Here is a 27427-nt window from a genome sequence, read left to right as displayed (position 1 = left end):
ACTTGAGATCAAAGCCGTCCTTATGGATGGACTGTGGTGGTTTTTCACTCTCCCTGGTGATCCTATGTGTAGCTCAAGTTGAGAAACATGGCTAGAAAAGACTAGCACTAACAACCCAGGAGGTGCCACTGTGATAAAAGCACTGGTTTCTCAAGTGTAAGTTTCTGGGTTCAAACCCCAGCACTGCATGTGCCAGTGATGCCCTGGTCCTCTCTCCCTCATACAAATAAATCTTCAATTTTTTTATTGCCACCAAGGTTATTGCTGGTGCTTAGTACCTGCACAATAGATCCACTGCTCCTGGAGGCCATATTCTCCCTCCCTTAATTTTTCTAACTATGATAGAAAAATTAGGGGTGAGTGGGCAGTAGCGCAGCAGGTTAAGCATGTATGGCGCAAAGCACAAGGATGGGTGTAAGGATCTGTGAGAATAACCCCTAGGGGACCCTGAGGCCTTGAGGAGGGTGAACCCCGGATACCCTCTATGTGAGGACGGTATACCGGTGTGCCCCATCTTGGCCGATGAGAAACCGAATGGGTCATGACCATTGTCTCCCAAAAAGGGTCCCTCAAGATTAACTAGGACAAGAATAACCTGACCACTAATGGCTATTGGTTTCAGTTTTCTGGCAAATATCCTTGTTCCTCATACCCTGTGCTACCCACCACTGCGACCCTTACTCACCATATATGGAATGATTGCTAAAACTAAATGTGATTGGTCTACTACACCCATCCCCCCCAACATAAATATATATAAATACCCTTGCTTATGACAATGAGTTTGCTCTCTGACGCACTCCTAGAGGTTTGAGTTTGTCTCCACACATTCACCTCTGTCTGTAGGTTCCTTTCCCTGGACCCCCAGGGGCCGCCCAGTCTCTGCCACCAGTGGCCAGGAAGACGAAGAGCAGAGGACAACCCACAGGATCCAAGTTCGAGCCCCTGGCTCCCCATCTGCAGGAGGGTCGCTTCACAAGCGGTGAAGTAGGTCTGCAGGTGTCTATCTTTCTCTCCCCCTCTCTGTCTTCCCCTCCTCTCTCCATTTCTTTCTGTCTTATCCAACAACAACGACATCAATAACAACCATTATAATAACAACGGTAAACAGCAAGGGCAGCAAAAGGGAAAAAACAGCCTCCAGGATCAGAGGATTCATAGTGCAGACACTGAGCCCCAGTGATAACCCTGGAGGCAAAAAAAAAAAAAAAAAAGAAAGAAAGAAAGAAAGAAAAGAAAAATTGAGAGGGGGAAGGACAGATAGAAAGGGAAACACATGCAGCATTGCTTCACCACTCATGAAGCTTTTCCCCTATAGGTGAGGAGTGGGGTTTTAAGCTAGGTCCCTGTACATGGTAACATGCACTTAACTGGGTATGCCACTGCCTGATTTATTTGTAGGGGCAAATAAATCTTTAAAAAGGAATGATTAACATTAGAACAATAGTGAAGATCTTCATGACCACTCTGATTTGCAGTGGGTCTCAAAGTATGGTTCCTGGACTATCAACAGCTTGTTAAAAAGGCAAAATTCTCATATTGCCAAGCCAGAAATTGAATTGGGGGGGGCAGTGGTCAGTTTAGTAGCTTTCCAAAAGGTTCTGTTTTTCCCTCCCAGAAGTTTTTTATTATTATTTATTTTTTCCCTTTTGTTGCCCTTGTTTTTTTATTGTTGTAGTTATTGTTATTGATGTCATCGTTATTAGATAGGACAGAGAGAAATGGAGAGAGGAGGGGAAGACAGAGGGGGGAGAGAAAGACAACTGCAGACCTTCTTCACCAGGGCTCGAACTGGGGTCCTTAAAGCGGTCCTTGTGCTTCACGTGCACTTAACCCACTGCGCTACCGTCCCCACTCCCCGAAGTTCTAATGCTCCTAATGTTAAGAGCCACAGGGGCTATCTGGATACCAGGTAGAACATGACATCTTCTTTTCTGTTGTCGCTGGGGCTTCACCATTCCAGGTCAACTTTTTCAGGTAGGAAGACAAAAAGACAGAGATACAGAGACAAAGACACCACAGCATCCTTCAGTGTGACAAAGGCTGGGCTTAAACCTGGATCCTTCTGTTCTTAAACCCATGTGGTGTTCTTTGCTTATAGAGCCATTTGAGGTCCCCCTCCCACCATCTGTTTTAGATTTAAAATAAACCTATTAAAGAGCATAATAGAGATACAGAATATAAGTGACAGGGGAGTCGGGCGGTGGCGCAGTGGGTTAAGCGCACGTGGCGCAAAGCGCAGGGACCGGCGCAAGGATCCCGGTTCAAGCCCCCGGCTCCCCACCTGCAGGGGAGTCGCTTCACAGGCGGTGAAGCAGGTCTGCAGGTGTCTATCTTTCTCTCCCCTCTCTCTCTGTCTTCCCCTCCTCTCTCCATTTCTCTCTGTCCTATCCAACAACAAAGCAACGTCAACAATGGCAATAATAACCGCAACGAGGCTGCAACAACTAGGGCAACAAAAAGGGGGAAAAATGGCCTCCAGGAGCGGTGGATTCATGGTGCAGGCACCGAGCCCAGCAATAACCCTGGAGGAAAAAAAAAAAAAAAAAGAATATAAGTGACAGAACACCAGAGCACCGCACTGGCCCATGCAGTGCTGGGTACTGAATTCCTTTAAACTGGTGGGGGCTGGACTCAAACCTGTGTCATGCACAGGACAAAACAGTGCACTAAGTGAGCAATTTCATCATCCCTCTTCTCTATTCTGCATTAGACTTATATGCCTGGGCTTCACTCTCAGGTTCAGTCTCCGGTACCAGCAGAAGCCAGAGCTGAGCAGTGCTCTGGTCTTTTTATCTCCCTGTCTTTTTACCTCACTAAGAGTAAATAAGGGAGTCGGGCGGTGGCGCAGCTGGTTAAGCGCAGGTGGCGCAAACCGCAAGGACAGGCGGAAGGATCCCGGTTCAAGCTTCTGCTCCACACCTGCAGAGGAGTCGCTTCACAGGCGGTGAGGCAGGTCTGCAGATGTCTAGCTTTCTTTCCCCTTCTCTCTCCATTTCTCTCTGTCCTATCCAACAACAACATCGATAACAACAAGAACTACAACAATAAAAACAACAAGGGCAACAAAAGGGAATAAATAAATATTAAAAAAGAGTAAATAGCGTTGGGAAGACAACATAATGGTTCTGCAAAATACTTTCATGCCTGAAGCTCTGAGCTCTCAGGTTCAATTCCCAGCACCTCCAGAAGTCAGAGCTGAGCAGTGTATCTTTCTCTCTGTAGTTCACTAAAACTAAATTAAGGGAAGTCAGCAATGGTGCACCCGGTTAAGCTCACATAGTACTATGCAGGTTCAAGGCCCTGGTCCCCACTTGCAGGAGGGAAGCTTCATGAGCGGTGAAGCAAATCTGCAGGTGTCTTTCTCCCACTCTATCTCCCCCTCCCTTCTCAATTTATCACTGTCCTAGAGAATAAAATGGGGAAGGGAAGAAAACAGGCTTCTGGGAGCAGTGGTTTTATGATGCTGGCACTGAGCCCCAACAATAACCCTGGAGGGAAAGAAAGAGAAATTAAAAATAAGAGATACATTTCTAAAAATCAGAACGGGCTGGAGACATTAACTTTACGGAGAAAGCCTTCCATGTCTGAGCCACCAAAGGCCCCAAATTCAATCCCCAGCATCATCATAAGCCAGAGCTGAGTGGTGTTCTGGTAAAAATAAAATAAAATAATAATAACAATAATAATAAATCCCCCCAAATAGTAAGTCCTGTGCTCATCACCACCACCACCCCCCGCCATCCCAAGATGACCGGGGTCCTCCCTCGGGCTAGTTAGAATTTCTTCCACCAGGAGACAGCAGCCACCTTCACCTTCCGCAGTGCGGGGGGCGGGGGGGGGCTCTGTGGCGTCACGATGACGTCACAGCGCCCCGGCCTCCCCGGCCCGCGACCACCACAACGCCCGGAGCCGCGATGGGCGACTGGAAAAGCTACATCTGCGCAGTGCTGCGCGACCAGCGCATCGACGACGTGGCCATCGTGGGCCACTCGGACAACCGCTGCGTGTGGGCGTCGCGGCCAGGCGGCCTGCTGGCGGCCATCTCCCCGCAGGAGGTGGGTGTGCTGGTGGGCCCCGACCGCCGCACCTTCCTGCAGGCCGGCCTGAGCGTGGCGGGCCGCCGCTGCTGTGTGCTGCGCGACCACCTGCTGGCGGAGGGCGACTGCGTGCTGGACGCGCGCACCAAGGGGCCGGACGGCCGTGCCGTCTGCGTGGGCCACACGCCGCGCGCGCTGCTGGTGCTCATGGGCCGGCGCGGGGTGCACGGCGGGGTCCTCAACAAGACGGCGCACCAGCTGGTGCGCGGGCTGCGCTCGCAGGGCACCTAGGCCGGCCCCCCAATAAAGACCGGCGGGCAGGCCGGCAGGCAAGGCGGCTCCGAGGCTTTGCTGCATGTTGCGCGGGTTGGCCAGGAGATCCTGGCAGAAGGCTCGCCTGCGGAGCCGCCCCCCACTCCCTGGGGGCTCCCCCAATTCTTAGGAACCCCCCAACTCCCTGGGGAGCCTACTCCCTAGGGAACCTCTCCCCACTCCCTGGGGAGCCCCACCCCACTCCTTGGAGAGCCCCCTCACTCCCTGGGGAGCCCCACCACACTCCCTGGGGAGCCCCACCACACTCCATGGGGAGCCCCACCACACTACCTGGGGAGCCCATCACACTCCCTGGGGAGCCCCACTACACTCCCTGGGGAGCCCCCTCACTCCCTGGGGAGCCCCCATACTCTCTACCTGTGGAACACACCCCACTCACTGGGGAGCCCCACCTTACTACCTAGGGAGCCCACCCCACTCCCTGGGGATCCACCCACTCCCTGAGGATTCCCCCCACTCCCTGGGAAGTCTCACTCCACTCCCATTCCAGGAGCTTCCAAGACCCCCTGTGCCTCAGAGCCCGCCCTTCCTAGCTGAGGATCTGGGTCCCCTTGAGGACTGCACAGGACCTCTAAGGACCCCATGGACTCCAGAGACAGGCTTTTTTTTTTTGCTCCCACAGCACACTGCACCCCATTTGCACAAGTTGTCATTCAGGGAGCTCCTCTATGCCCCCCTCCCCAAAGCCCGCCTGGCCAAGTGTGCTTCTGCCCACTTGCATTTGACATCAGGAAGCACCGAGAGCAGAGAGATGGGGTGTGGGTGACAGGATGAGGCTGGGACCTGGAGAGCAGTTCTGAGCAACCCGGATCCCTGCACCCTCACAGCTCAAAATGGGGGGTGTCACATCCAAGATCATCACAACTAAATCTGGGGAACCGCCTTGCTGTCCCGAGTGGATGCAAAGTTCCCAGTGGGCTTCTTGGACTAGAAGAGAGACATCTTGCCATCCCCCTTGACATACACCCCCACCCTTACAGGCCTTGGCCCCCTGGAAAATTTAATTGGGCAGAGGTGGGGGACCACAAGCTAGCCCCCAGGCTCTGGGGCCTTGCCCACCTACAGCGAGCTCCCCAGTCCACTCCCCCATGAGTCCCTGCTTGTCACTTGCTTCCTGAAATCAGGAGAGAGGGAGTGTGCCCACTGGTGAGTCCAGAGGAGGAACGGAGCGGGGGTGGTGGTGAAGCACAGTCATCCTTGCACTCACTCAGGGTGTCCTGGGCCCTCAGAGGCCCCCAGGTGCCCCCAGTTGCCCCCAGACAGGTTACTCACAGCAGAGCTGGTGTAGCTAATCTTTAGGGGGGGGACTGAGGAAATAATGCTGCCAAACCCCAAGTCTCAGTCACACCCCCCCACCCAGAGCAAACAGACTTGCAGATAAGTCATCATTAGAGCTTAATTCCTTTTTTTCTTCATCACACAATGCTGGAAACAGGATTATAGTGGTGATGCAGAAGGCCGGGGTAGGGTGCAGAGGGGGAGAGTTCAGCTGGCACCCACATCTCAGCCCAGCCTGTCCTCAAAACCACCGGCAGGGTGAGAACTGTGTGGATGCCCAGACAGGAGCACCAGGCCCAGAAGCCTGCCATTCGCAGGCAGCCCTCCAGGCTTACCAGCACATAGGCCAAGGTCAATTACAGCCCAGACTGCAGCCCTCCACCTAGAGACGGGTGGCAGGGAGACGGGTGGGCAGCGCCAGGCGAGGGGAGGGCGTGGCAGGGGGCAGCTCCTCCAGGAAGACCCTGGCAGGCAGCTGCGGGGAACGGGGCTCAGGTGGGGCGCAGCAGAGTGTGGCACGTGTGATGAGACGGTCGAGCGGCTGCAGGGAGTGCATCCAGCGCGGCAGGAAATCCCAGGTCTGCAGCCAGCGGGGCAGGCGGCCGGGGCTGTGGCTCTGCAGGGCATTGACCAGCGCCACGAAGGCCAGCAGGGCCGCAAAGGGGGCGCCCACGCCCAGCATGGCTTGCCAGCCCGCCATGGAGAGGCCGAAGCCCAGCGAGGGCAGCAGCAGGAAGCAGAGCAGCAGGTAGAGCACGGCAAACCAGCGGTACTTGGCGGTGCGCCTGCCCAGTGCCTTGGCCATGCGTATGGGCAGCCGCAGGCAGGGCACTGGGTACCACAGCAGGATGCCCGAGATGTTGAAGAAGAAGTGGCAGAGGGCGATCTGCGGGGGACAGGATGGCAGGCGGGTGGGGACGCTGCCACCAGGGGCTGATATGCCCAAAGGCGCTCAGCACTTCAGGACCAGCCAGAAGCCCTGTGTGTCCTCTACTCACCCTCCTCCAGCAGATCCCACCCAGGTCTAGCAGCTAAAAGATTTAGACTGGGGGAGTCCGGCAGTAGCGCAGCGGGTTAAGCGCAGTGGCGCAAAGTGTAAGGACCGGAGGAAGGATCCTGGTTCGAGCCTCGGCTCCCCACCTGCAGGGGAGTCGCTTCACAAACGGTGAAGCAGGTCTGCAGGTGTCTATCTTTCTCTTCCCCTCTCTGTCTTCCCCTCCTTTCTCCATTTCTCTCTGTCCTATCCAGCAATGACAACATCAAGAACAACAACAATATAACAATAAAACAAGGGCAACAAAAGCAAATAAGTAAATCTAAAAAAAAAAAAAGATTTAGACTGGGACTGGGTGGGGGTGGGGATGGACAGATCACCCAGTAACGTCCTGCTCTATTGTATGAGGTCCTGGGTTCAGACCCTGGCACCACATGGGAGCACCACAGATAGCACTGGGGAAGCTTCACAGATGCTGGAGCAGGTGCTGTGATGCCCTCTCCCTGGATTGGTCTTCCTCTCTTAAAAAATAAATGAATTCACCCAGGCAGTGGTGCTGTCCTGCATGCTAGGGAGACAGCATAATGGTTCTGCAGAAGACTTTCATGCCTGAGGCTCTGAGCTCCTGGGTTCAGTCCCCAGTGCCACCATTAGCCAGAGCTGAGCAGGGCTCTGGTCTCTCTCTGTATCTCTCAAGATAAAAAAATAATATAGGGAGCTGGGCGGTAGCACAGTGGGTTAAGCGCAGGTGGCGCAAAGCCTAAGGACAGATGTAAGGATCCCCGTTCGAGACCCCGGCTCCCCACCTGCAGGGGAGTTGCTTCACAGGTGGTGAAGCAGGTCTGCAGGTGTCTATCTTTCTCTCCCCGTCTCTGTCTTCCCCTCCTCTCTCCATTTCTCTCTGTCCTATCCAACAAAGACATCAATAACTACAACAATAAAACAACAAGGGCAACAAAAGGGAATAAATAAATACTTTGAAAAAAAAGGAAAAAATATATAGAGCAGAGGATAAATAGCACAATGGTTTTGCAATCAGATTCTCATGCCTGAAGTTCCAAAGTCCTAGGTTCAATCCCTCACACCACCATAAGCCAGAGCTGGACTGTTCTCTGGTTAAAAATCAATTGATCAATAAAATATATATATTTAAATGTTTTGATGTATTGGTTCCTAGCCCAGCAAACTTTCTCTGCTCTGAGCACAACCACCCCTGAACACCTCTGCCAGTGTTGCTCGACTCGCCCTCAGCCCCACCTCAGAACACTCCTCTGCAGTGTGAACCCCACTTGCTATTTACTGCTGCGATGGTCAGATTTCCTTAAGCTCCAAGGGTTTGGCAGTGGTAGCAGGTGTGCTCTGCCCAGATGGTTTCCACAGAGCCTGGCACAGTGGAGACCTCTGGTAGGCAGTCCAAGGCTATGATTTGAGTGTGTGTGTATGAGGAGAAATCACTAGGTAGAGTGTGTGCCTTGCCATGCATGCAGTCTAGGCTTGAGCCCCAGCACCATGTGAGAGGTACCATGGAGCCAGGGGAAGCTCTGCAGCTGTTTCACACTCTCTTGTCTCTTTCTTATCTGAATGAAGTTTTACTGGGATCCTCAACTCTAGGGGTATGGAGTGTCCATAACCCCCAGGTTATTTAAAGTGCCATGCACTGTCTGTCCCACCCTTGAATGCCCCCCAGCTCCCCCCACCCCAACCCCACACACCTGGAAGGCACTGGACAGCTTCTCCCGGGGGCTGGCCAGCGCAGCCAGGATGGCAGTGGTGGTGGTACCGATGTTGGAGCCCAGTGTGAGGGGGTAGGCTCGCTCAATGCTGATCACACCCAGGCCTGGAGGCAGAGGAGAAGCTGTCCCAGGTGCTCCTGCATTCACCCCCACCCCTCCACACACACAGCGCACACTCACCGATGAGCGGGGTGATGGCTGAGGTGAATACAGAGCTGCTCTGCACCACGAAGGTCATGCCAGCGCCCACCAGCATGGCGAAGTAGCCGGTGGCCCAGGTGAAGGGTGCGGGAAAGTCTGCAGGGAGCAGGCATCAGCGGGGCGCAGGGCACAGGTGCTTGTCCTCATGCGGAGCAGGCTTCTGCTTGTCTGTGGACCAGGCCTCAAGGCCCCTCTCAGCTCACTTTCACTGAGGCTGTTCCCACAGCCTGGGTGGCCCTCCCCTCTCACCGTGCAGCTCCAGCCAGACTGTTCCCCTCTTTCTGAGCCCCCCAAAGTTCCCCAGAGACCCCCCCACTCCAGATATCTATCTTTCTCTCCCCCTCTCTGTCTTCCCCTCCTCCCTCCATTTCTCTCTGTCCTATCCAACAACGACAACATCAGTAACAACTAGAACAAAAACAAGGGCAACAAAAAGGGAATAAATAAATAAATATTTAAAATAAAGAAATCAAATCCAGACTCAGCCTGTAGGGCTGAGAATGAGGCTCCTCCGTCACCTGACTGGTCCCTACCTGCCCCCCCTTCCACTGTGCTCCCACCTGCCACCAACCTCTGAGTCTTTTTTTTTTTTAATATTTATTTTCCCAGGCGCCGGGCGGTAGCACAGCGGGTTAAACACACATGGTGCAAAGCACAAAGATCTGCGTAGGGATCCCAGTTTGAGCCTGCGGTTCCCCACCTGCAGGGTCGCTTCATAAGTGGTGAAGCAGGTCTGCAAGTGTCTGTCTTTCTCTCCCCCTCTTTGTCTTCCCCTCCTCTCTCCATTTCTCTCTGTCCAATAATGACAACAATAACAACAACAACAATAATAACCACAACAACGACAGACAACAAGAGCAATAAAAGGAGAAAAATGGCCTTAGGAGCAGTGGATTCACAGTGCAGGCACTGAACCCCAGCAATAACCCTGGAGGCACAAAATAATAATAATAATATTTATTTTTCCCTTTTGTTGCCCTTGTTGTTTTATTGTGGTAGTTATTATTGTTGTTGTTATTGATGTTGTCATTGTTGAATAGGACAGAGAAATGGAGAGAGGAGGGTAAGACAGAGAAGGAGAGAGAAAGGCAGACACCTGCAGACCTGCTTCACCACCTGTGAATCGACTCCCTTGCAGGTGGGGAGCCGGGGGGCTCGAACTGGGATCTCCATGCTGGTCCCTGCACTTTGCGCCACATTCGATTAACCCGCTGCGCTACCACCTGACTCCCCCAACTTCTGAGGCTTTGCGGTGGCTGTGGCCCCTTCCCAAAATGCTCTTCACCCACACTGCCGTCACCCCTGCCCATTTAAATCCGCTCAGATGTCCCCTCCGCAGAAAGCTCAGGGCCCCTCTTCATGGCAGCTGAATCCCCTTCTCCCTCCATTGTTGATCCTTCTCCCCCACCCCTCGCCCTCCTCTGGACCCCCAATACTAAGAGCTGGGCACACAGCAGGGGCATAGTGGCTATGAGCAGGTGTCAGCCAGCAGTGCAGCCTCTGGGAATCCCGGTGAGAATCTCTGTCCAGTTGCCTTCTGGTGCAGGGCCACAGTGTGGGGAGACTGAGGCTCAGAGCTGGCAGGATGAGGGCAAGCCTGGCAGGGGGTCAGGCCTCACCTGTATTGATGACCTTCTGCACGACATTGGCCACCTGGCCCTGGAGCAGCGAGTTGAGCATCTTGACGAGGAGAATGAGGCAGGTGCACAGCAGCACCAGCGAACCGGCCAACAGTATCAGCCCCACGGCCAGGTCAGGTAGCCCAGTGTTCACGAAGAGGTGGTTGCCTGGGGGCGGGGGCTGCTGAGAGCTGAGCTTTGCCAGCCCCCTACTTCGACCATCCCTCGGGCAGAGACCCTAACACACCCCTACCCCTCTGAAAGCTTCTTCAGTCTGGCATGAGCTCAAAAGCTGAGCTGGTGAGGCTGCCTGTGGCTGGGGCAGTGATGGCTGGGGACAGAGGTGTGGGATAGCCCTGCCTCTCCCGGCACTCACACTTCTCCATGGTGGCATTGCTGAGGGTCTGGCTGGTGTTGCCCTCCACCCTGGCCACGGGGTTGGGTACCTGGATGAAGAGGAAACGGCCGGGGAGACAACCCAGTGTTGGGACACAGGACTTGCAAGTCTGAGTCCCCAGAGATTCTGGGTTTAATCCCCAGCACCACCATAAACCAGAGTTGAGCAGTGCTTTGGTGAATGTGCACACAAGCCTCTCTCTCTCTCTCTCCCTCTCTTTTTTTCTCTTTTGTTCATAAAAATAAATAGATGCAAAGCCTGGTGGTGGCATACCTGATTAAATACACAAATTACCAAGCACAAGGGCCTGTGTTTGAACCCCTGCTCCCCACCTGCAGAGGGGGGCAGGGAGGATGCTTTCCTAGTGGGAAAGCAGATCTGCCTTTCTCGCTCCCTCTCTACCTCCCCCTATCTTTCTTTTAATTATCTTTATTTATTTACTGGATAGAGAGTTAGAAATTAAGAGGGAGGGAGTAGATAGAGAGGGAGAGAGACAGAGAGACACCTGCAGCACTGCTTTCACCACTCGTGAAGCTTTCCCCCTGCAGGCAGGGACAGGGGCCTTGAACCTGGGTCCTTGCACATGGTAATATGTGTGCTCAACCAGGTGTACCACCACCAAGCACCCCTCCCCATCCCCTCTTAATTTCTCTCTGTCCTATCTAATAAAATTAGAAATAATTTAAAAATAAATAAATGTCACCAAGAGTAGTGAATTCATAATGTGGACACTGAGCCCCAGCGATAACCCTGGTGGCAAAAACTAACAAGATACATCTTAAAAGAGAATGCAAGGCAAAGCAGAGTTACTTAGAGGATTTGGAGACTACAGCCGGGGGCCAAGGTTAAGGGGGAGGGGGTGTTGGGAAAGATAGGGGGTGTGGGGTGTCCTGGGTCCCTGGGTGACTCTTCCCCCAGTCTGTTTCCTCCACTGAAGAAATGGAGGTGAAATACTTCTACATAAGTATGCAGGTGGCCTGGCTCCTTGGCAGGACCCTCCAGAGACAAGGGGCATTTTGAAAGATCCCCCCCTCTCTTTCACCTCATGGACCCTATTCCCTGGCAGCCCTTGCCCCTGCCTCTCTCCTAAGATGGGAGAGGGGTCTCCAGAGCACCCCCATCTACTGTCGGTGGAGTGATGGGAGGCTGCAGGGGATGCCCCCATGCAGAGGGCACCAGGCCTGGGCAGGTCTCCCAATGACGGACACAAGTTGAGTGTGAGGGTGGGCCTAGAGGGGTGCAGGGCCCACAGGGGGCAGCGGCTGCCCCTCTCTGAGCACCCCCAGGGGTGCAGCCTGGCCCAGTGGTCCCACTCACTCTACAGGAGGAGCCGGAGCTGCACAGGCTCAGATAAAATCTCCAGTTCTGAGCCCCACTCACCAGTTCTTCAAAGGCCACTTGGGCTGGGGACCCCTGACTCAGGCCTCAGAATCATTCCCTTGTAGTCCAGGAGGCAGGTGGCTTAGCAATGGAGAGCAGGACTTGCAAGCATGAGGTCCTGAGGCTCACCTCCTCTCTCTTTGGGGGTCCCCGGGGCACCTCTGCACCCCACTATATATGTTTTCAGTTCAAATCCAGGCAGGGGGAGGGTAGGGGTATGGTGACAGGTGGGAGCATCCCTCAGGGTGTGCTTGTCCCTCCTGGGCCTTGGGGTGCTGGGGTGGGGTGGGTTGAGCGCGCTATGGGACGAACAGGAAGAGAGGAGCAGGGCAGAGTGACTCCAGGCCCCATGGACCTGGACCTCTCTGAGCGTCAACTTTATCTTCTGCGCGCCCCTTCCCGCAGCCTGTCCTGAGGAATCCGGGCCGCGGGGAGCGCCTGCAGAGACAGGCCAAACTGAAGAAGCTTCTCTGGGAAGAGAAGGAGATGATTCAGCTCAGGGAGGAAGGTCGGGTTACAGGAATGCCGCCCCTGGAGAGAGCAAGCCCCGGTGGTGCGCCTGCGCGGCTCGCTCCGGGTTGTCGGGCTGGGGGGCTCCAGGGTCTTTGTTTTTCTGGAAGCGGAGGGCGAGCGCCGTGTCCGCAGCGCCCTCTCGTGTCCAAGATGAGAACTCCTCCTCAGAGCGCCGCTCCCTCTTCTTGGGATCACTGGGCAATTGAGACACCGCCCGCAGAGGGGGAAATGGACAGGTAGATCCGGACGCCAGCCTGGAGTCAGGAAGAGGCAGCATTTTGGGGGCAAGTCTCTCTGAGCCTGGGCGTCCTCCAAGGCATGTAGCCACTCCCTGCTCCCCAGCGTCCAGGTCCTCCAGAGCTGCAGGCACAGCTGACAGTCCACAACCACACTCAGGCAGCAGTGGTTGCCAGTCCTCTCAAGAAGTGAATTCCCTGGACAGAGTTGAGCCCCAGAGCTCTAAGAAGCCTGGGAACAGCACAACTGCTTCTGCTTCTTCATTCACCTCTGGAAAGCCTCAGACTCCCAGTGCTCTCCTTGGGGATAGAGGGTTCTTGGATACAGGTTGGGGTAGGGGTGGGAGGTTGGGTCCAGCTTAGTGGCATCTGGAGGCAAGGAGAAAAGCTGGAAGGAAGCAGCAGGACACTGAGTAGCCAAAGGGTGAACATGTGAGTCTTTGGTTCAGGGGGAGCTGCTGAAACACTGTAAGGAAGTACATAGCTGTTCTCTCCAATGGAGAAGGCACTGTCCCCCAGTCCTGGTTACCCTCTGGCCAAGGAATCTGACCTTCACTTGGGATGAAAGGGCTCCCCAATATAAAAAACTCGGGCTTGGGCAAGTGGCAGGTGGAGCAGTGGGGACCCCCAGACCAAAGAGAATGAATGAGGTGCTCAAGTCTGCCTCCATATCACTGCCTGGGGCTTCCATCCAAGGAGGCTTCTGTCCACAGCTGCAGAAGGGTGCAGAATTTCAGATGAATGCCAAGGCCAGGGCACCCTTCCCTGTCTCATTGTTTGTGGTGTCAGGGTGAATGATTTCCATTTCTCATAGAGGGGGCTAGGGTGATCCTCGAGCCGGAGAGCCTGCGAGCAGGCGGCATGTGTGAGAGATTTCCCCACCCAGCACAGCACCTGCTGCTCAGGCTCTTTGATGTCAGGCTGCCTTGAACCTCAAAAGCCAGCAATGAACTACAAAGGGACTTTGTGGGCGGGGGCACAGATACTCTCTGTTCCACCGCTTCAGTAGTGGAGTGAGTGTGTGTGTATGGGGGTGGCATGGGGTGCTGCCTGGGGCCTGGCGATCTCCAGTACCTGGTTCTAAAGGGAGTGACTACTTCTGTGGATGATGAAGAGATAGAAAGCACTGCAGCTGCTGTTCCCATGAAGCAGCTTCCTCTCTGTACTGAGTGACATGTATGCTGGCTGCCTCCCAGGAGACTGTGTGTTGACCAGTCCACAAGTGTCCACCTGGTCCAAACAGATCTCCCCTCCAGCCAAATTTCCGGAGGCAACAGGAATGGTGCAGAGGACAAAGGGACACAGCCTGTGGCAGTCCCCAGATGAAGGTGCCCCAATCCCTGAGGCCAGTACAAGGGGCTGCTGTGTCTCCCCTCCTACCATGACCACTGGGCAGGTTGACTACCTGGCAATTCCTATCGATTGATAATGTCTGCCTTACATTCATGTGTGTCTGGGAAAGATTAGCAATGTCTGTCACAGGTGCAGCAGCATCACAACGATAATGTCATGTGCTTGCTTGTCCAGGTGAAGTGACCGCCAGTCTCTGGAGCACTCTTGAGTTAGTTCAGAAATAGAGCCGAGGGCTCACACATGTGCTTTATTGCTGAACAGTTCCCTGGCTCACTTGTTTGAGCGAGAGAGAGCATGAGCAAAGCAAAGCTCCACCATCCATGAAGCTGTCCTCTCTGCTCTCCTGTGGAGCTCTACATCAAGACCTCACGCATGCATGTGGGCATTTGACAGCTATGCCACCACCCTGGCTGGCCCCAGTCAGGAGCCTTCTGAACAGACACTGACAGCTGTGAGAAGAGAGAGCACTATTTCTGGGCCAGACCTGAGACTCACCTCCCTAGAGTCGGACTGGCACCAGATCCGGATGAGACTGTGGTTCCTCAAGGACTCATCACCCGTGGCAATGCTAGTGATCACGGACTTGTCCAGCTGTGGGCAGGACGTGTGTGACAGTGAGGACTAGGCTTAGCAGGGTTGGGGGCTGGGGGTCGGCCCATCCCACCAGGCTCTGCTCATCTCTGTCATCCCACTCATCTGTCCTGACCACCCAAGCAAAACCTCACCCACCCAACCCTGTTGGTCCCTTTGCCCACAGGCCCCGCCCACCCGTGTAGGCCCCTCCCACTCATGTAAACCCCGCCCCCACGAATGTGCCCCTGCCCTATCAACCCCGCCCATAACTGCTGATCACTCCCACATCTGGTCACTCCCCCCGCCCCCCTAAAAGCCCCACCCGTACTGCCTGGTCCACCCACACCCGCTGGCTTTCTGCAATAGTCCCACCCACACTGCCAGGCTCACCCAGCCCCTGTTGGTCCCGCCCACAATGCAAAGCCCCGCCCCCTCGTGCCTCCCTCCCCGCTTCGCTAGGCCCCGCCCCCACCTGAATGATGAGCTTGGTGAAGGGCTCGGTGATGATTTTCAGCAGGTCTGGGGCGTCGCGGCCACCGCTGATCTTGAAGGAGGCGACCACCAACCGAGTAATATGGTGCAGGAAGCCAGTGGCAGCCTCCAGGGGCAGCAGGACGAGGACTGAGAGCCAGTTAAAGCAGTCGTGCACTGTGGCCCCCGCGAAGGCCCTGGGCAGGGAGGCCTCGTCGCACCACAGGCCAGAGAGGGAGGCCTCGGGGACCGCCCCCGCCCCAGGAGGCACAGGCCCCCTCCCTGCTACCCCCATCTCACCGCCGGAAGTCAGTCCTGTCCCCAGCCTGCATGAGGGCCACGATGGTGTTGGTGACCGAAGTGCCTATGTTGGAGCCCATGATGATGGGGATGGCCGAGCTCACCTCCAGCACTGGGACAGAAGAGAGAATGTGAGACCGCTGAGCTCACTGGGGGCAGGGGTGCAGCGTACACCCCCATGAGCTGCTCACTCTGCCCAGTTCTGGCATCAAAGTGGGTATATGCAGGGCTGGGAGAGAGACCACTCAGTGGAGTACCCTACTATATACATGAGACAGAGTGAGCGACTGGGTTTGAGCCCCAGCACCACATGGGAGCACCATGGGCAGTTTTGGGGAGAGCTGTTTATTATTATTATATTATTATTATTATTATTATTATTATTTTACCAGAGCACTGATCAGCTCTGTCTTCTGGTGGTGCAGGGAATTGAACCTGAGACTTCAGAGCCTTAAGCGTCAGAGTCTCTTTGCATAACCATTATGCTGTCTACCCCCCACCCCCCCACCCCCGCCCTGGGAGCTACACTCAAAGCTGTGTGGTGGCATGAACGTCAGCCTTCCTGGGACTGTATTCTGGGGGAAGTCCCTGCAGCACCATCCCCTCTGCTGCCCACCCCCAGCCCTGCCCAGTCTTCCAGCACCGCCTCTGCTCCCCTAACCCAGTGACTCACAGCCAGAGGAGACCATGCTGACGATGATGGATGTAGAGGTGCTGGAGCTCTGAACCAGCACCGTCACCAGGATCCCCACCAGCAGCCCCGCCACCGGGTTGGACAGGATGGCGTTGTCCTTGAAGATGTCGCCAGCCACCTTCCCTGGAGGGCAGGAGGCCACATTGCCCAAAGCTCCCCAGGCACCCAGCCCTGTTCGCACCACACCACCTACCTCCAGCCAGCTGGAAGGCCGAGCTGAGCACATCCAGGGAGCAGACGAATAGGTAGAGGAAAACGAGCATCAGAGGCACCCTGAGCACTGCAGCAAGAGCCTGGCGAAGCTTCTGGGCCAACCCCGGCTCTGAAGATGGCCAGCCATGAACAGGAGCAGTCGAGCCATGTCCAGTGCCCTCCACTGCCCCCCCATGCCCCTGTGCCCAGGCCCACCTGGCTTCAGCTCCTCCTCCAGGGCCAGCTTGGCTGGCAGCGGGTCATGAAGCTCCAGGACATCCCCGTAGGGGCAGCCGTGCTCGGCCAGGGCCACGGGACCCAGGCTGGGGAAGGCATAGGCTGAGGTGCCGGGGATCCTGTGGAGGACTGGAGGCAAGGCTGGTCAGGAACCCGTTCCTCTAGGGAGGGGGACAGGGGCACAGGGCAGGCAGGCAAGACTGGGCTGGGCGGCACACTCACCCCGAGGGCTGGGCACATAGGCGAAGGCAGTGCCTGGCATCACATGACCCCCGCGGATGGGCAGCGGAGAGACTGCTGGGCCCCCCAACCTCTCTCCATAGGACATCATCCTGTATGTTGGGGGTCACAGTGACACTGGGGACACACATTCACACCTGCTCACTGTGGGACCAGCTGGGCATGCCTGGGGGAGGGCCCACCAAGTCCTGGGCTCCCCCTTTCGAGGGAGTCTCCTCCACCTGAGGCACTGCCCACCCCAGCAGTACCAAACCATAAATTCTTTCCCCTGAATGGGCTCAGATAGGATGGGTTAGGCAAGGAGCCCTCCACCCCACCTTGTCCCCAACTCTGAATGCCCCAGGGGTTCTTGGCTGCTTTTGCACACCCTAATTTTCACCCCCAACTTTGTCTTGCGGTGTTGATTCTCTGGGTGCCAAGGTAAATTCCAGTCCAGAAGAGATTGAGTCCTTTCAAGCTGGGGGATTGATCCAGGCTGGGCTGGGACTGAAATGGTATTGGGGCTAGAATAGGGTATGGGCTCACCTTGAGGTTCTGTATTCCAGGTCCTGCTCAGTAGCTCAGGGAAGCCCCAGGGGCCTATGGAGGAACTGAGACCCTCTTCTTTATACTCTCGGGTCAAGGGCAAAGTCCCCAGAACCCTTGCTGCCCTCCCTCTGTTCCCCAATTAGCCTTACTCCTGAGATTCCTCCTGGTTAATTGCTAATCGCTGGCTCTGCAAGGTGTGTGGGGAGGGCAGTGGAAGGAGGGCTGTGGTCTGGTTCTCCCCTGCCCTCCTCCGAAACCCAGCCTGAATAGGGATCCAGACCCAGTGAGGGTGTAGACCTGTGGCCTGTCCCCAAGCAGGGACCCCGCTGCCTCTCAGGCACCTGGCTTCCAGTGTTTCCAAAGAGAACCCGTGTTTCCAGGACCTTCCTGACCTGGCAAGGCTCTGCAGGAAGGGGTCTAGCTGAGCATCTGGTGTCTGTGAGTCTATCTGAGTGTCTTGGGGAGAGGGGCTTTGAGGAGAGGGAGGGTGAAGGCAGAAGTGATGGAAGACTAACCCAGAGGGACTGCGTGGAGTGGAGGGGCTCCAGCGCCCTCCCCCTGTCCAGAGTCTAAGAGGGTCTGGGCCAGAAGGGAAGGGCCTGGTCTGCATCTCAGGGTACTCCTTGGTGGGGTGGGGGCGTAGGGTTCCCCCAGCAAGCGAGTCTGGAAGCAGAGACCAGCTAAGAGGCAACTCCAAGAAGGTCCAGGAGAATGCTGGTAGGTCTGTAGCAAGCTGGGCACAGGCTGGGTAGGGGAGGTGCACCCTGGGGTGGCGGGACAGGGGTGTGTGCGGGGGAGGGGGATGAGGAGAGGATGTGCCTGACGGCGACTTCCGGGGTGGGGGGGTTGGGAACCACTGAAGAGTCTCGGAAACTACAGAGCCGTCTATCTATGGATGGTGCGTTTATCGTCCATCCTTCCATTGATTCATCTACCATCCCCACCCATCTGTCCATCTGTCCATCCATCATGCACTCACTCACTCACTCACTCACTTATCCATCCTCTAATCCAATCCATCCATCCATCCACCCACCCTTCTGATATACCTACATATCTACCCATCTATCTGCCCATCCATCCATCCATCCACCCATCCATCCACCCATCCACCCATTTACCCAGCCATGGGTCATGTGTCTAGCCATCTATCCTGATGCACACAGTCCGAACCCCGTATTACATTAAGCGAGACCGTTTCTTTCCTGATTCTAGCAATGGATCAAACAGTCCTTGAATCAGCCAGAAACTCCAAAGCAAGTCATCTCACCAGCTTGAGTCCCTCTCTCTTCACTTGTGAGATGGCAGTTAGCTCAGCTTTCCCTGCAAGCTGAGGAATTCATTGTTCTAAAGGACCTCACTGTCTCGGGCAGAGTCACCGCAGTGTTTGTTCCCTTCATGCTTCTGTGCCCTTGTCATTCTCTCTCTCCCAGGGTAGCTGCAGCGTTCCAGCCATGGGACTGGCCCAGCACCTCTGGCTTCCAGTGCTCATGGTCCCCGAGCTGACAGACACCTTCCATAGTCCAGGGACACAGAGCCAGCATTGCTGTAGCCCATCTTCCCAGGGCATCTGGGCACAGTGTCTTTAATGTGCCAAAGGTTTACAGATCAGTGCTCAACCCCCTGTAGAGTGGACCTGCTCTGCAGGTGACTCTGTGCTAAGAACAAAGCTGACTGGGATTCAGACTCTGGCTCTGTCCAACACACCTGTTTCCATTTATACCTCAGAACCCACATGGAATAGGAGGGGGGCAGAGCTGTGCCCGAGATCAGTTTGGGGTGGAGAACCCCTAAGTCCTGCTTCATCTTTCACTCTGAAGAGTAAACTGGTTTAGAAAGGACGCCTGAGAACACCTGACTCTGGGAATTCTGGGAAGCCAAGGCAGGGGACCAAATGACCTGGTGCTTCTAGAAAGATCTCCATGTGGGGGCCGGGTGGTGCTGCACCTGATTGAGCGCACATGTTACAATGCACAAGGACCCGGGTTCAAGCCCCCGGTCCCCACCTGTAGGAGGAAAATTTTGTGTCTTTCCTTCGCTCTCCCTCTCTACCTCCCCCTACCCTCTCAATTTCTGGCTGTTTCTATCCAATAAATAAAGATAATAAAAATATTTTAGGGGAGTTGGGCAGCGGGTTAAGCGCATGTGGCCCAAAGCCCAAGGACTGGCGTAAGGATCCCAATTGGAGCCCCCGGCTCCCTACCAGCAGTGGAGCTTCCCAGGTGGTGAAGCAGGTCTGCAGGTGTCTATCTTTCTCTCCCCCTCTCTGTCTTCCCCGCCTCTCTGCATTTCTCTCTGTCCTATCCAACAACGGTGACATCAATAATAATAACAACAATAACTACAACAATAAAACAAGGGCAACAAAAGGGAATAAATAAAGTAAATATTAAAGATCTTTAAATTAAAATATATATATGCCTAAAAAGAAAGAAAGAAAGAAAGACCTCCATTCAAAACAAGAGAGGAACTGGAATGATTCTGTTTCTCAGACATTACTGCAAGTGTTTGGAATTTTGCTTGGGGTCCTCCATCCCTGGGCCCATGACCTACTTAGGTCACGTGAAATGTTACCTCTTGCTCATTTCTGCGGCTGCTTTATCACCAGTCTGTCTTTATGCTTGGCCCACACATCGTTCATAATGGCTGGCTCACATTCTGTCGTGAAGCATAAGTTTGTAGGGTGCAGCTTTGCGTAGCCCAGTGTCTCTACAACCCAGAAAGAGTCATTAGAGTGAGGTTAGGGTTTCTGCACGCTTCCCAGGGGTCATACTGGAGTCTCCCCATTTTCAGGCTCCTAAGCTTGTCACCACAGGAATGGGCTGGGAGACTGTCTGGATCAAAGCAACCCCCACCCAGGAGAACCCCTCTCTCCTGCCTCAGTGAGTTGGGCCTGGGCTGAAGCAGTCACAGTCAGGGTCCACCTTATGATTTAGGGCACTTCCCTTCTTTACTAAAGTCATAATCTTTGACAGTTTAACATGGTGCTGGGGGTGACTGAGGGTCTTACAAATGCATGATGCTACCAAGTGGCCTTCTGGCCTCCACCTCTCTGCTCTGTTTGCTTAAGACATTCATGTGTGAGCCCTTGCTGTGCCAGGGGAGTGATGCTCTGGTGGTCGGTCTCTCTCTTTCTCTCTCTCTTTCTCATAGGAACTGGGAAGGTGGCTCAGTGGTAAAGTGCAGGCCCTGCATGTATGTGAGGTCTGGAGTTTGATACCCAGTACCACACATGGCAGAGTGATGCTCTGGTTCTCTCTTTCCCTCTCTCATTAAATATTTATTTATTTGTGTTAGAAGTTGGAGCTGCGGAGTTAGGCAGTAGCATAGTAGGTTAAGTGCACGTGACGCAAAGTGCAAGGACCGGCTTAAGGATCCTGGTTCAAGCCCCCGGCTCCCCACCTGCAGGGGGTTCGCTTCACAGGTGGTGAAGCAGGTCTGCAGGTGTCTATCTCTCCCCCTCTCTGTCTTCCCCTCCTCTCTCCATTTCTTTTTATTTTATTTTATTTATTTATTTATTTCCCCTTTTATTGCCCTTGTTGTTATTGTTGTTGTAGTTATTATTGTTGTTGTCGTTGTTAGATAGGACAGAGAGAAATGGAGAGAGGAGGGGAAGACAGAGAGGGAGAGAGAAAGATAGACACCTGCAGACTTGCTTCACCACCTGTGATGTGACTCCCCAGAAGGTGGGGAGCTGAGAGCTCAAACTGGGATCCTTACACTGGTCCTTGCGCTTTGGGCCACATGACTTAACCCACTGCGCTACAGACCAACTCCCTCCTCTCTCCATTTCTCTCTGTCCTATCTGACAATGATGACATCCATAACAACAACAATAATAACTATAACAACAATAGAAAAAGAAAAAAAGGTCAGCAAAAGGGAAAATAAATAAATAAAAATAAAGAATTTTTTTTTTAAAGTTGGAGCTGGGGAGTCAGGCGGTAGCACAGAGGGTTAAGTGCACGTGGTACCAAGCGCAAGGACTGTAAGGATCCCAGTTCGAGCCTCTGGCTCCCCACCTGCAGGGGAGTCACTTCACAAAGCAGTGAAGCAAGTCTGCAGGTGTCTGTCTTTCTCTCCCCGTCTCTGTCTTCCCCTCCTCTCTCCATTTCTCTCTGTCCAGTCTAACAATTATGACATCAATAACAACAACAGTAATAACTACAATAACAATAAAAAACAACAAGGGCAACAAAAAGGAAAATAAATAAACATTTAAAGAAAAAAAGAATATTAAAAAAAAAGAAGTTGGAGCTGGGGCATAAGGATCCCAGTTCAAACCTTTGTCTCTCCACCTGCGGCGGGGGGGGGGGGTCGTTCCATAAGCAGTGAAGCAGGTCTGCAGGTGCCTTTCTCTCCCCCTCTCTCTTTCTCTCCTTTCTGGATTTCTCTCTGTCCTATCCAACAAGAATAACAATAAGAATAACAAAAGCAACAAAAATGGGACAAATGGCATCCAGGAGCAGTGGATTCATAGTGCAAGCACTGAGCCCTAGCGATAACCCTGGAGGCAAAAAAAAAAAAGATGGGGGCAGGTGGTGGTGTACCTGGTTAAGCACATATGACCTGGGTTCAAGCCCCTGGTACCCACCTGCAGGGTTAAAGCTTTATTAGTGGTAAAGCAGTGTTGCAGATTTCTCTCTGTCTCTCTCCCTCTCTCTCTTTTTATTTTTTTAAATCTTTTTAAAAATATTTATTTATTCCCTTGTTGTTTTATTGTTGTTGTTATTGATGTCGTGGTTGTTGGATAGGACAGAGAGAAATGGAGAGAGGAGGGGAAGGCAGAGGGGGAGAGAAAGATAGACACCTGCAGACCTGCTTCACCACCTGTGAAGCGACTCCCCTGCATGTGGCTGGGGATGCTGAGCACATGATCTGCTCCTCACCTGCTCCCGGCCTCCAGCAGCATGTGGCTCCTTGCAGCTGCCAGGAGCCCAGCAGCGTCTGTACACCCTGCTCTGCCACCTCCTGGGCTCAGCCACCACCCCGCCTCCCTCGTCCTGGTACAGGGCTCCCCGTGCTCCCCCCTCCCTGAGGCACAGCAGTGGTCTCCCCTCCTGCCTTGCTCCCCAAATCCTTTCTCCCTAAAAGCAGAAAGCTTTCTGAAATGCTGTTCTCATCATGTCATTCCCACCCTACCACCTTAAAAGCTGTCCCTGCCAGCATGAAGATTGGCGGCATCTAGCCCCGGCCTGGAAGTACAGCCTGCCTTTTGGGGGGCACTCCGCAGGAAGAGATGGGGCCCAGCACTGAGTCCAGAGGAGCACCTATCTTTAAAGGAAGGCAGGGGGAAAGGGGCCAGAGAGGAAGCCGAGTCACATGGAAGGCTGCCAGGGAGAAGCAGGCAGCAGGCACCCCAGAACCCAGGGTCCCCCACATTTCTAAACACTCTGGCCAGCTAGGACCACGAGGCACAGGTAATTCGGGAAAAGAGCAGATGGAGTGACCCACCCAGGATATGGCAGGGCCCAGCACGGCCACCAGCTGACAGATTCTGAGTTCCATCACACCAGTGGAAACCATTATTCTGGGAACAGTGGGGTTACCCTGAATGGAGAGGGTGTGTGGTCAAGGGGGGCTGACTGGACTGGAGGGACTCAGTGTGACCAGCTGTCCTTTAAGTTTGGGCTCTGACCCATATGCTCCTGGCCACACATGGTTACTGTGTGAGGCTTTATTATTATTATTATTATATTTATAAAAAGGAAACATTGACAAAACCATAAGAGAGGATAAGAGGGGTACAGCTTTGCACAATTCCCACCACCAGACCTCCATGTACCATCCCCTCCTGACAGCTTTCCTATTCTTTTTTTTTTAGATATTTATTTATTTATTCCCTTTTGTTGCCCTTGTTGTTTTATTGTTGTTGTTGTTATTTTTGTTGTTATTGATGTTGTTGTGTTGGATAGGACAGAGAGAAATGGAGAGAGGAGGGGAAAACAGAGAGGGGGAGAGAAAGATAGACACCTACAGACCTGCTTCACTGCTTGTGAAGCGACTCCCCTGCAGATGGGGAACTGGGGACTGGAACCGGGATCCTTATGCCAGTCCTTGCGCTTTGTGCCACGTGCACTTAACCAGCTGCACTACCACCCCACTCCCAGCTTTCCTATTCTTTAACCCTCTGGGAGTATGGATCCAAGATCATTGTGGGATGCAGAAGATTGAAGGTCTGGCTTCTGTAATTGCTTCCCTGCTGAACATGGGCAGTGACAGGTGGATCCATACTCCCATACTGTCTCTCTCTTTCCCTAGTGGGGAAGGGCTCTGGGGAAGCAGAGCTCCAGGACACACTAGTGGGGTTGTCTCTCCAGAGAAGTCTGGTCTCATCTTGCTGGCATCTGGAACATGGTGGCTGAAAAGAGAGTTAACATACAAAGCCAAACAAATTGTTGACCAATCATGGACCTAAAGGCTGGAATAGTGCAGATGAAGTGTGGAGGGTCCTCCATTTTGTAGATAGCTAGTAGGCATATTTTAGTTATATTTCAAGGGTCTGTAACTATACTAATGTTTTCTTTCTTTTTGTTTTGTTTTGTTTTTGCTTGAGCCTGAAAATCTGATGTGCAGGTGGATGGATCCTAATTATTGTCTGGGGAGATGATATCATAGCTGGGAAAAGGACCAGAAAGCTGGATCAGGGAAGAGAGTAGCTCCCTAATATGGGAAAGGGGTATAAATATTGTTGACTGTAAACCCCATCGATTTGATGTAATCTGGGGCCCATAATTAGCTTAGGAGCCTGTGTGATCTCTGCATCCCTCTAGATCTGAGCTCACATTCTGTGGTCATGAGTAGGAACATTCCATGCTGCCCCAGTATCAACCCATCTTCCTCAGGTGTAGCATAGAGTATGTTGCCCAGCCTCCCTTCAGAGGATGGAACATTCTCCACCATTGTTGATTCAAGTTGAGGGCAAGGTCCTATGGGGTCCCTGTGTGAGGCTTTTTGTCTCCACCCAAAACAAAGTCTGAGCAGGATCAAGAGGAGGACTAACCTTCCAGAACATCAGCTCCTGAAGTGTGTTACGTAGGGGAGAAGCTAATCACCAACAGGATCCCATGAAAGGGTTCTGCAGCATCGCTGTTTGAAAGCCTTTGCCCCATCTCACCAACACATGTGCTTAATCAGAACACGTGTGGCCCAGGTGAGTCGGCAGAGTGTAAATTAGGAGTGGTGTGAACGGTCTGTCCCAGCTCCCCGGACAGCATGACTGCACATGGGTGCACACAATGTACACGGATGCACATGGATTACACACATGTGGATGTTTCTGTTCAAGGTGGGCTGTTCTCACCAGTGGACTGGGTGATATACGCCACCTGTCACTTCCCTGGAGAGCACTAGACCCCACTACTCTGCCCTTGCTTGGAGAGATTTGGTTTCATTTCTTTTAATTAATTATTTATTTATTTGATAGGACAAAGAGTGGCCTGGGAGGTGGGGCAAAGGATAAAACACTGGATTCTCAAGCCTGAGGTCCCAAGTTCAGTCCCCAGCAGCACATGTACCAGAGTGATATCTGGTTCTTTCTCTCACTCCTCCTATCTTTCTCATTAATAAATAAATAAATAAACAAACAAATAAATAAATAATCTTTAAAAAAATAGGAGGAGTTGGGCAGTAGCGCAGCAGGTTAAACGCACGTGGAGTAAAGTGCAAGGACCAGCGTAAGGATCCCGGTTCGAGCCCCGGCTCCCCACCTGCAGGGGAGTCGCTTCACAGGCAGTGAAGCAGGTCTGCAGGTGTCTATCTTTCTCTCCTCCTCTCTGTCTTCCCCTCCTCTCTCCATTTCTCTCTGTCCTATCTAACAATGACGCCATCAATAACAACAACAACAACTACAACAACAATAAAAAAGGGCAACAAAAGGGAAAATAAATAAATATTAAAAAGGATTAAAAAAGTAGATAGGACAAATAAAAAAGTGAGAGGGGAGGAGGAGATAGATAAGGAGAAAGAGAGACACCTGCAGTACCGCTTCACCACTTGTGAAATCTCCCCCAGCCCCCGCAGGTAGGGACCTGGGGTTTGAACCCAGGTCATTGGACCCTGTAACATATGCGCTCTACCAGATGTGCCACTGCCCTGGCCCAATAATTTGTTTTTTTTGCCTCCAGGGTTATTGCTGGGGCTTGGTGCTTGCACTACGAATCCACTGCTCCTGTCAGCCATTCTTTCCATTTTTGTTGCTCTTGTTGCACTTTTGTTGTTGGATATGACAGAGAGAAATCCAGAAAGGAAGGGAAGACAGAGGGGGAGAGAAAGCTAGACACCTGCAGACCTGCTTCACCACTTGTGAAGCAAAACCCCTGCACAGTGAATTTTAATCTGAGCTGCCTGTGTTGTTCCCTCTGCACCCTGTTTCCCAGAGGGGGACCCCGAGCTACAAAAGGTCCTATGCGTCCAAGGCGGGGGCTGACCAGAGAATACTGGCACCTGTCGGGGGGCCTGTGCCCAGTGTGATCATTAATCCTGCCAGTGCAGGCAGTGGTCACTCATGACTGACGAGGCCAAAGTCTGGGGCTGAAAGAGCTGAGGTTGCTTGAGGCTGTTCAGAGCAGTTGGCTCTCCCTGAGGCTCAGTCCTCAGCCTCCCCCCACCCCAACCTCCACTGGCCTTGGGGAGCAGGCCTCAGCATGCAGCTGTGTACTGTAGTAATGCCAGTCTTTGGCTTCTTGGTGGCCAGCCTGAAGCTCTGAGGTCTGGTTGAAGATTCCCAGATTCTGAGCTCCAGTTCCAGTTCTAGACTTGAACTTTGGGATATCAGGCTCTGGGCCTTGCATTCCAGACTTGGACTCCTAGTTCCCAATTCCACATTCTGGATTTGGGGCCCTTCAGCCACTCAGGACAGGCTCAGGAAGATAATGGAATTACCCAGCCCAACCATTTTAGCCAGGGGGGACATCAGCCTGGCCTCTGGCTCCAGAACTGCCCTGGGGTGGGTGTGGGGTGAGTCCTTGCCTCCCGGCCTCTGTGCTACCAGGACAGGAGACAGGAGCAGGGTGGTCACAGTGAGTCCCTCCTGCAGACCCTCAGGAGTCACAGGGGACACTTGTTCACATGCCCAGCTTTCCTTGTACCCCTAGGCCCACTTCGGACTTGAATGTCATGCCCCATGGCTGTGCCCTGCCTGGGCTGCGTCTAGCTCAGTGCTGCTCTGGGCCAGCCCTGTGGAAGCTGAACTCCAGCCCCTGGACACACAGATGTTGGGGTCACCTGACCATGGGGTACACTTTGTGCTCCTCACTGGGATGAGGTCCTGCCCCAAGGAGCACAGGCCCCTGCTGCCTCAGCACTTCCAGCTGGGTGCCTGCTGGGCTCTCCTGCCCCACCGCCCACAGCTGAGGGCATTGTGCCCCTGGGCCCACACAGCACCCACTTGGTACCACCCACACCCCACCCTATTCAGGGTAGGGCAAATGGTGACGAACCTGTTTGAGCACATGTCACAATGCGCTAGGGTCCAGGTTCACTTCACAAATGGCAAAACTGTACTGCAGGTCTCTTTCTCTTCTCTCTCTCTCTTTCCTCTCCCTCCCTCCCTCCTCTCCCACTCTCTAAGTTATAAATTTTTGTCTTTAATTGGGTCTAAGTGGCCTGGGAGGTGGTGCAGTGGATGAAATATTGTACTCTTTTTTTTTTTTTAAGTCGTTCTAGTCCTGCCTTGTTGCCATCCTAGGCGGTCTCCTTTGGTATTGCTAGTTGACCCAGGAGAAGAGAGGACAGAAACACAGCTGCTGCTGCTCCATAGCCCTCCCTGAAATATTGGACTCTTAAGCATGAGATCCAGAGTTTGATCCCTGGCATCTCATATGCCAGAGTGATGCTCTGGTTCTCTCTCTCTCTCTCTTCTGCTGGTTTATATTAATAAATAGTTTTTAAAATGTGCCTAGGAGGCCATTCAATGGCCAAGAAGTTCAAGGTCAAAGAATCCAGTTACATGATGGGGGAGGGGCATCAAGCACAAAGAGAGTTGGGAGTGGAGGACAGAGTCCTTCACTCTCCAGTGTGAAGAGACACACTGGGTCCCCAAGAAGCAGAGGCCAGCCCCCAGGAGGTTGGTGTAGGGCCCGCACACTGGGGTCCGAGTCCCATCCTGGCACCAC

At 53.5% G+C, this 27427-nt stretch overlaps 2 protein-coding genes across 2 annotated transcripts; one reads left to right on the top strand and one right to left on the bottom strand.

Moving 5' to 3' along the window:
- Positions 1-3876: 3876 nt before the first annotated feature.
- On the top strand, positions 3877-4373 carry PFN3 (profilin 3). The gene has a single exon (XM_007524342.3). It carries the CDS (start codon positions 3918-3920, stop codon positions 4329-4331), a length of 414 nt encoding a protein of 137 aa, XP_007524404.1. The 5' UTR covers positions 3877-3917; the 3' UTR covers positions 4332-4373.
- A 1388-nt stretch (positions 4374-5761) lies between these two features.
- On the bottom strand, positions 5762-17399 carry SLC34A1 (solute carrier family 34 member 1). The gene is made up of 13 exons (XM_016188676.2): positions 17310-17399; positions 16767-16876; positions 16524-16673; positions 16309-16437; positions 16095-16238; positions 15422-15533; positions 15123-15318; positions 14573-14668; positions 10575-10644; positions 10199-10366; positions 8559-8675; positions 8358-8482; positions 5762-6537 (listed from the first exon to the last, which is right to left on the bottom strand). The coding sequence occupies exons 2-13, from the start codon at positions 16873-16875 to the stop codon at positions 6034-6036; spliced, it is 1920 nt and encodes a 639-aa protein (XP_016044162.1). The 5' UTR covers position 16876; positions 17310-17399; the 3' UTR covers positions 5762-6033.
- Positions 17400-27427: the final 10028 nt, after the last annotated feature.

This window comes from Erinaceus europaeus, chromosome 9 (assembly GCF_950295315.1).
Source record: "Erinaceus europaeus chromosome 9, mEriEur2.1, whole genome shotgun sequence".
NCBI lineage: Eukaryota > Metazoa > Chordata > Mammalia > Eulipotyphla > Erinaceidae > Erinaceus > Erinaceus europaeus.
The sequence above is the reverse complement of the archived record's forward strand: the minus strand, read 5'-3'. Positions and strand labels throughout refer to the sequence as shown.

Coding starts and splice junctions, on each gene's coding strand:
- PFN3 (XM_007524342.3), top strand. CDS start 3,918: ATGGGCGACTGGAAAAGCTACATCTGCGCAGTGCTGCGCGACCAGCGC.
- SLC34A1 (XM_016188676.2), bottom strand. CDS start 16,875: ATGATGTCCTATGGAGAGAGGTTGGGGGGCCCAGCAGTCTCTCCGCTG. Junction 16,438..16,523: donor GGAGGAGGAGCTGAAGCCAG/GTGGGCCTGGGC, acceptor GGCCATCTTCAG/AGCCGGGGTTGGCCCAGAAG. Junction 15,534..16,094: donor CAGCATGGTCTCCTCTGGCT/GTGAGTCACTGG, acceptor CTTCTGTCCCAG/TGCTGGAGGTGAGCTCGGCC.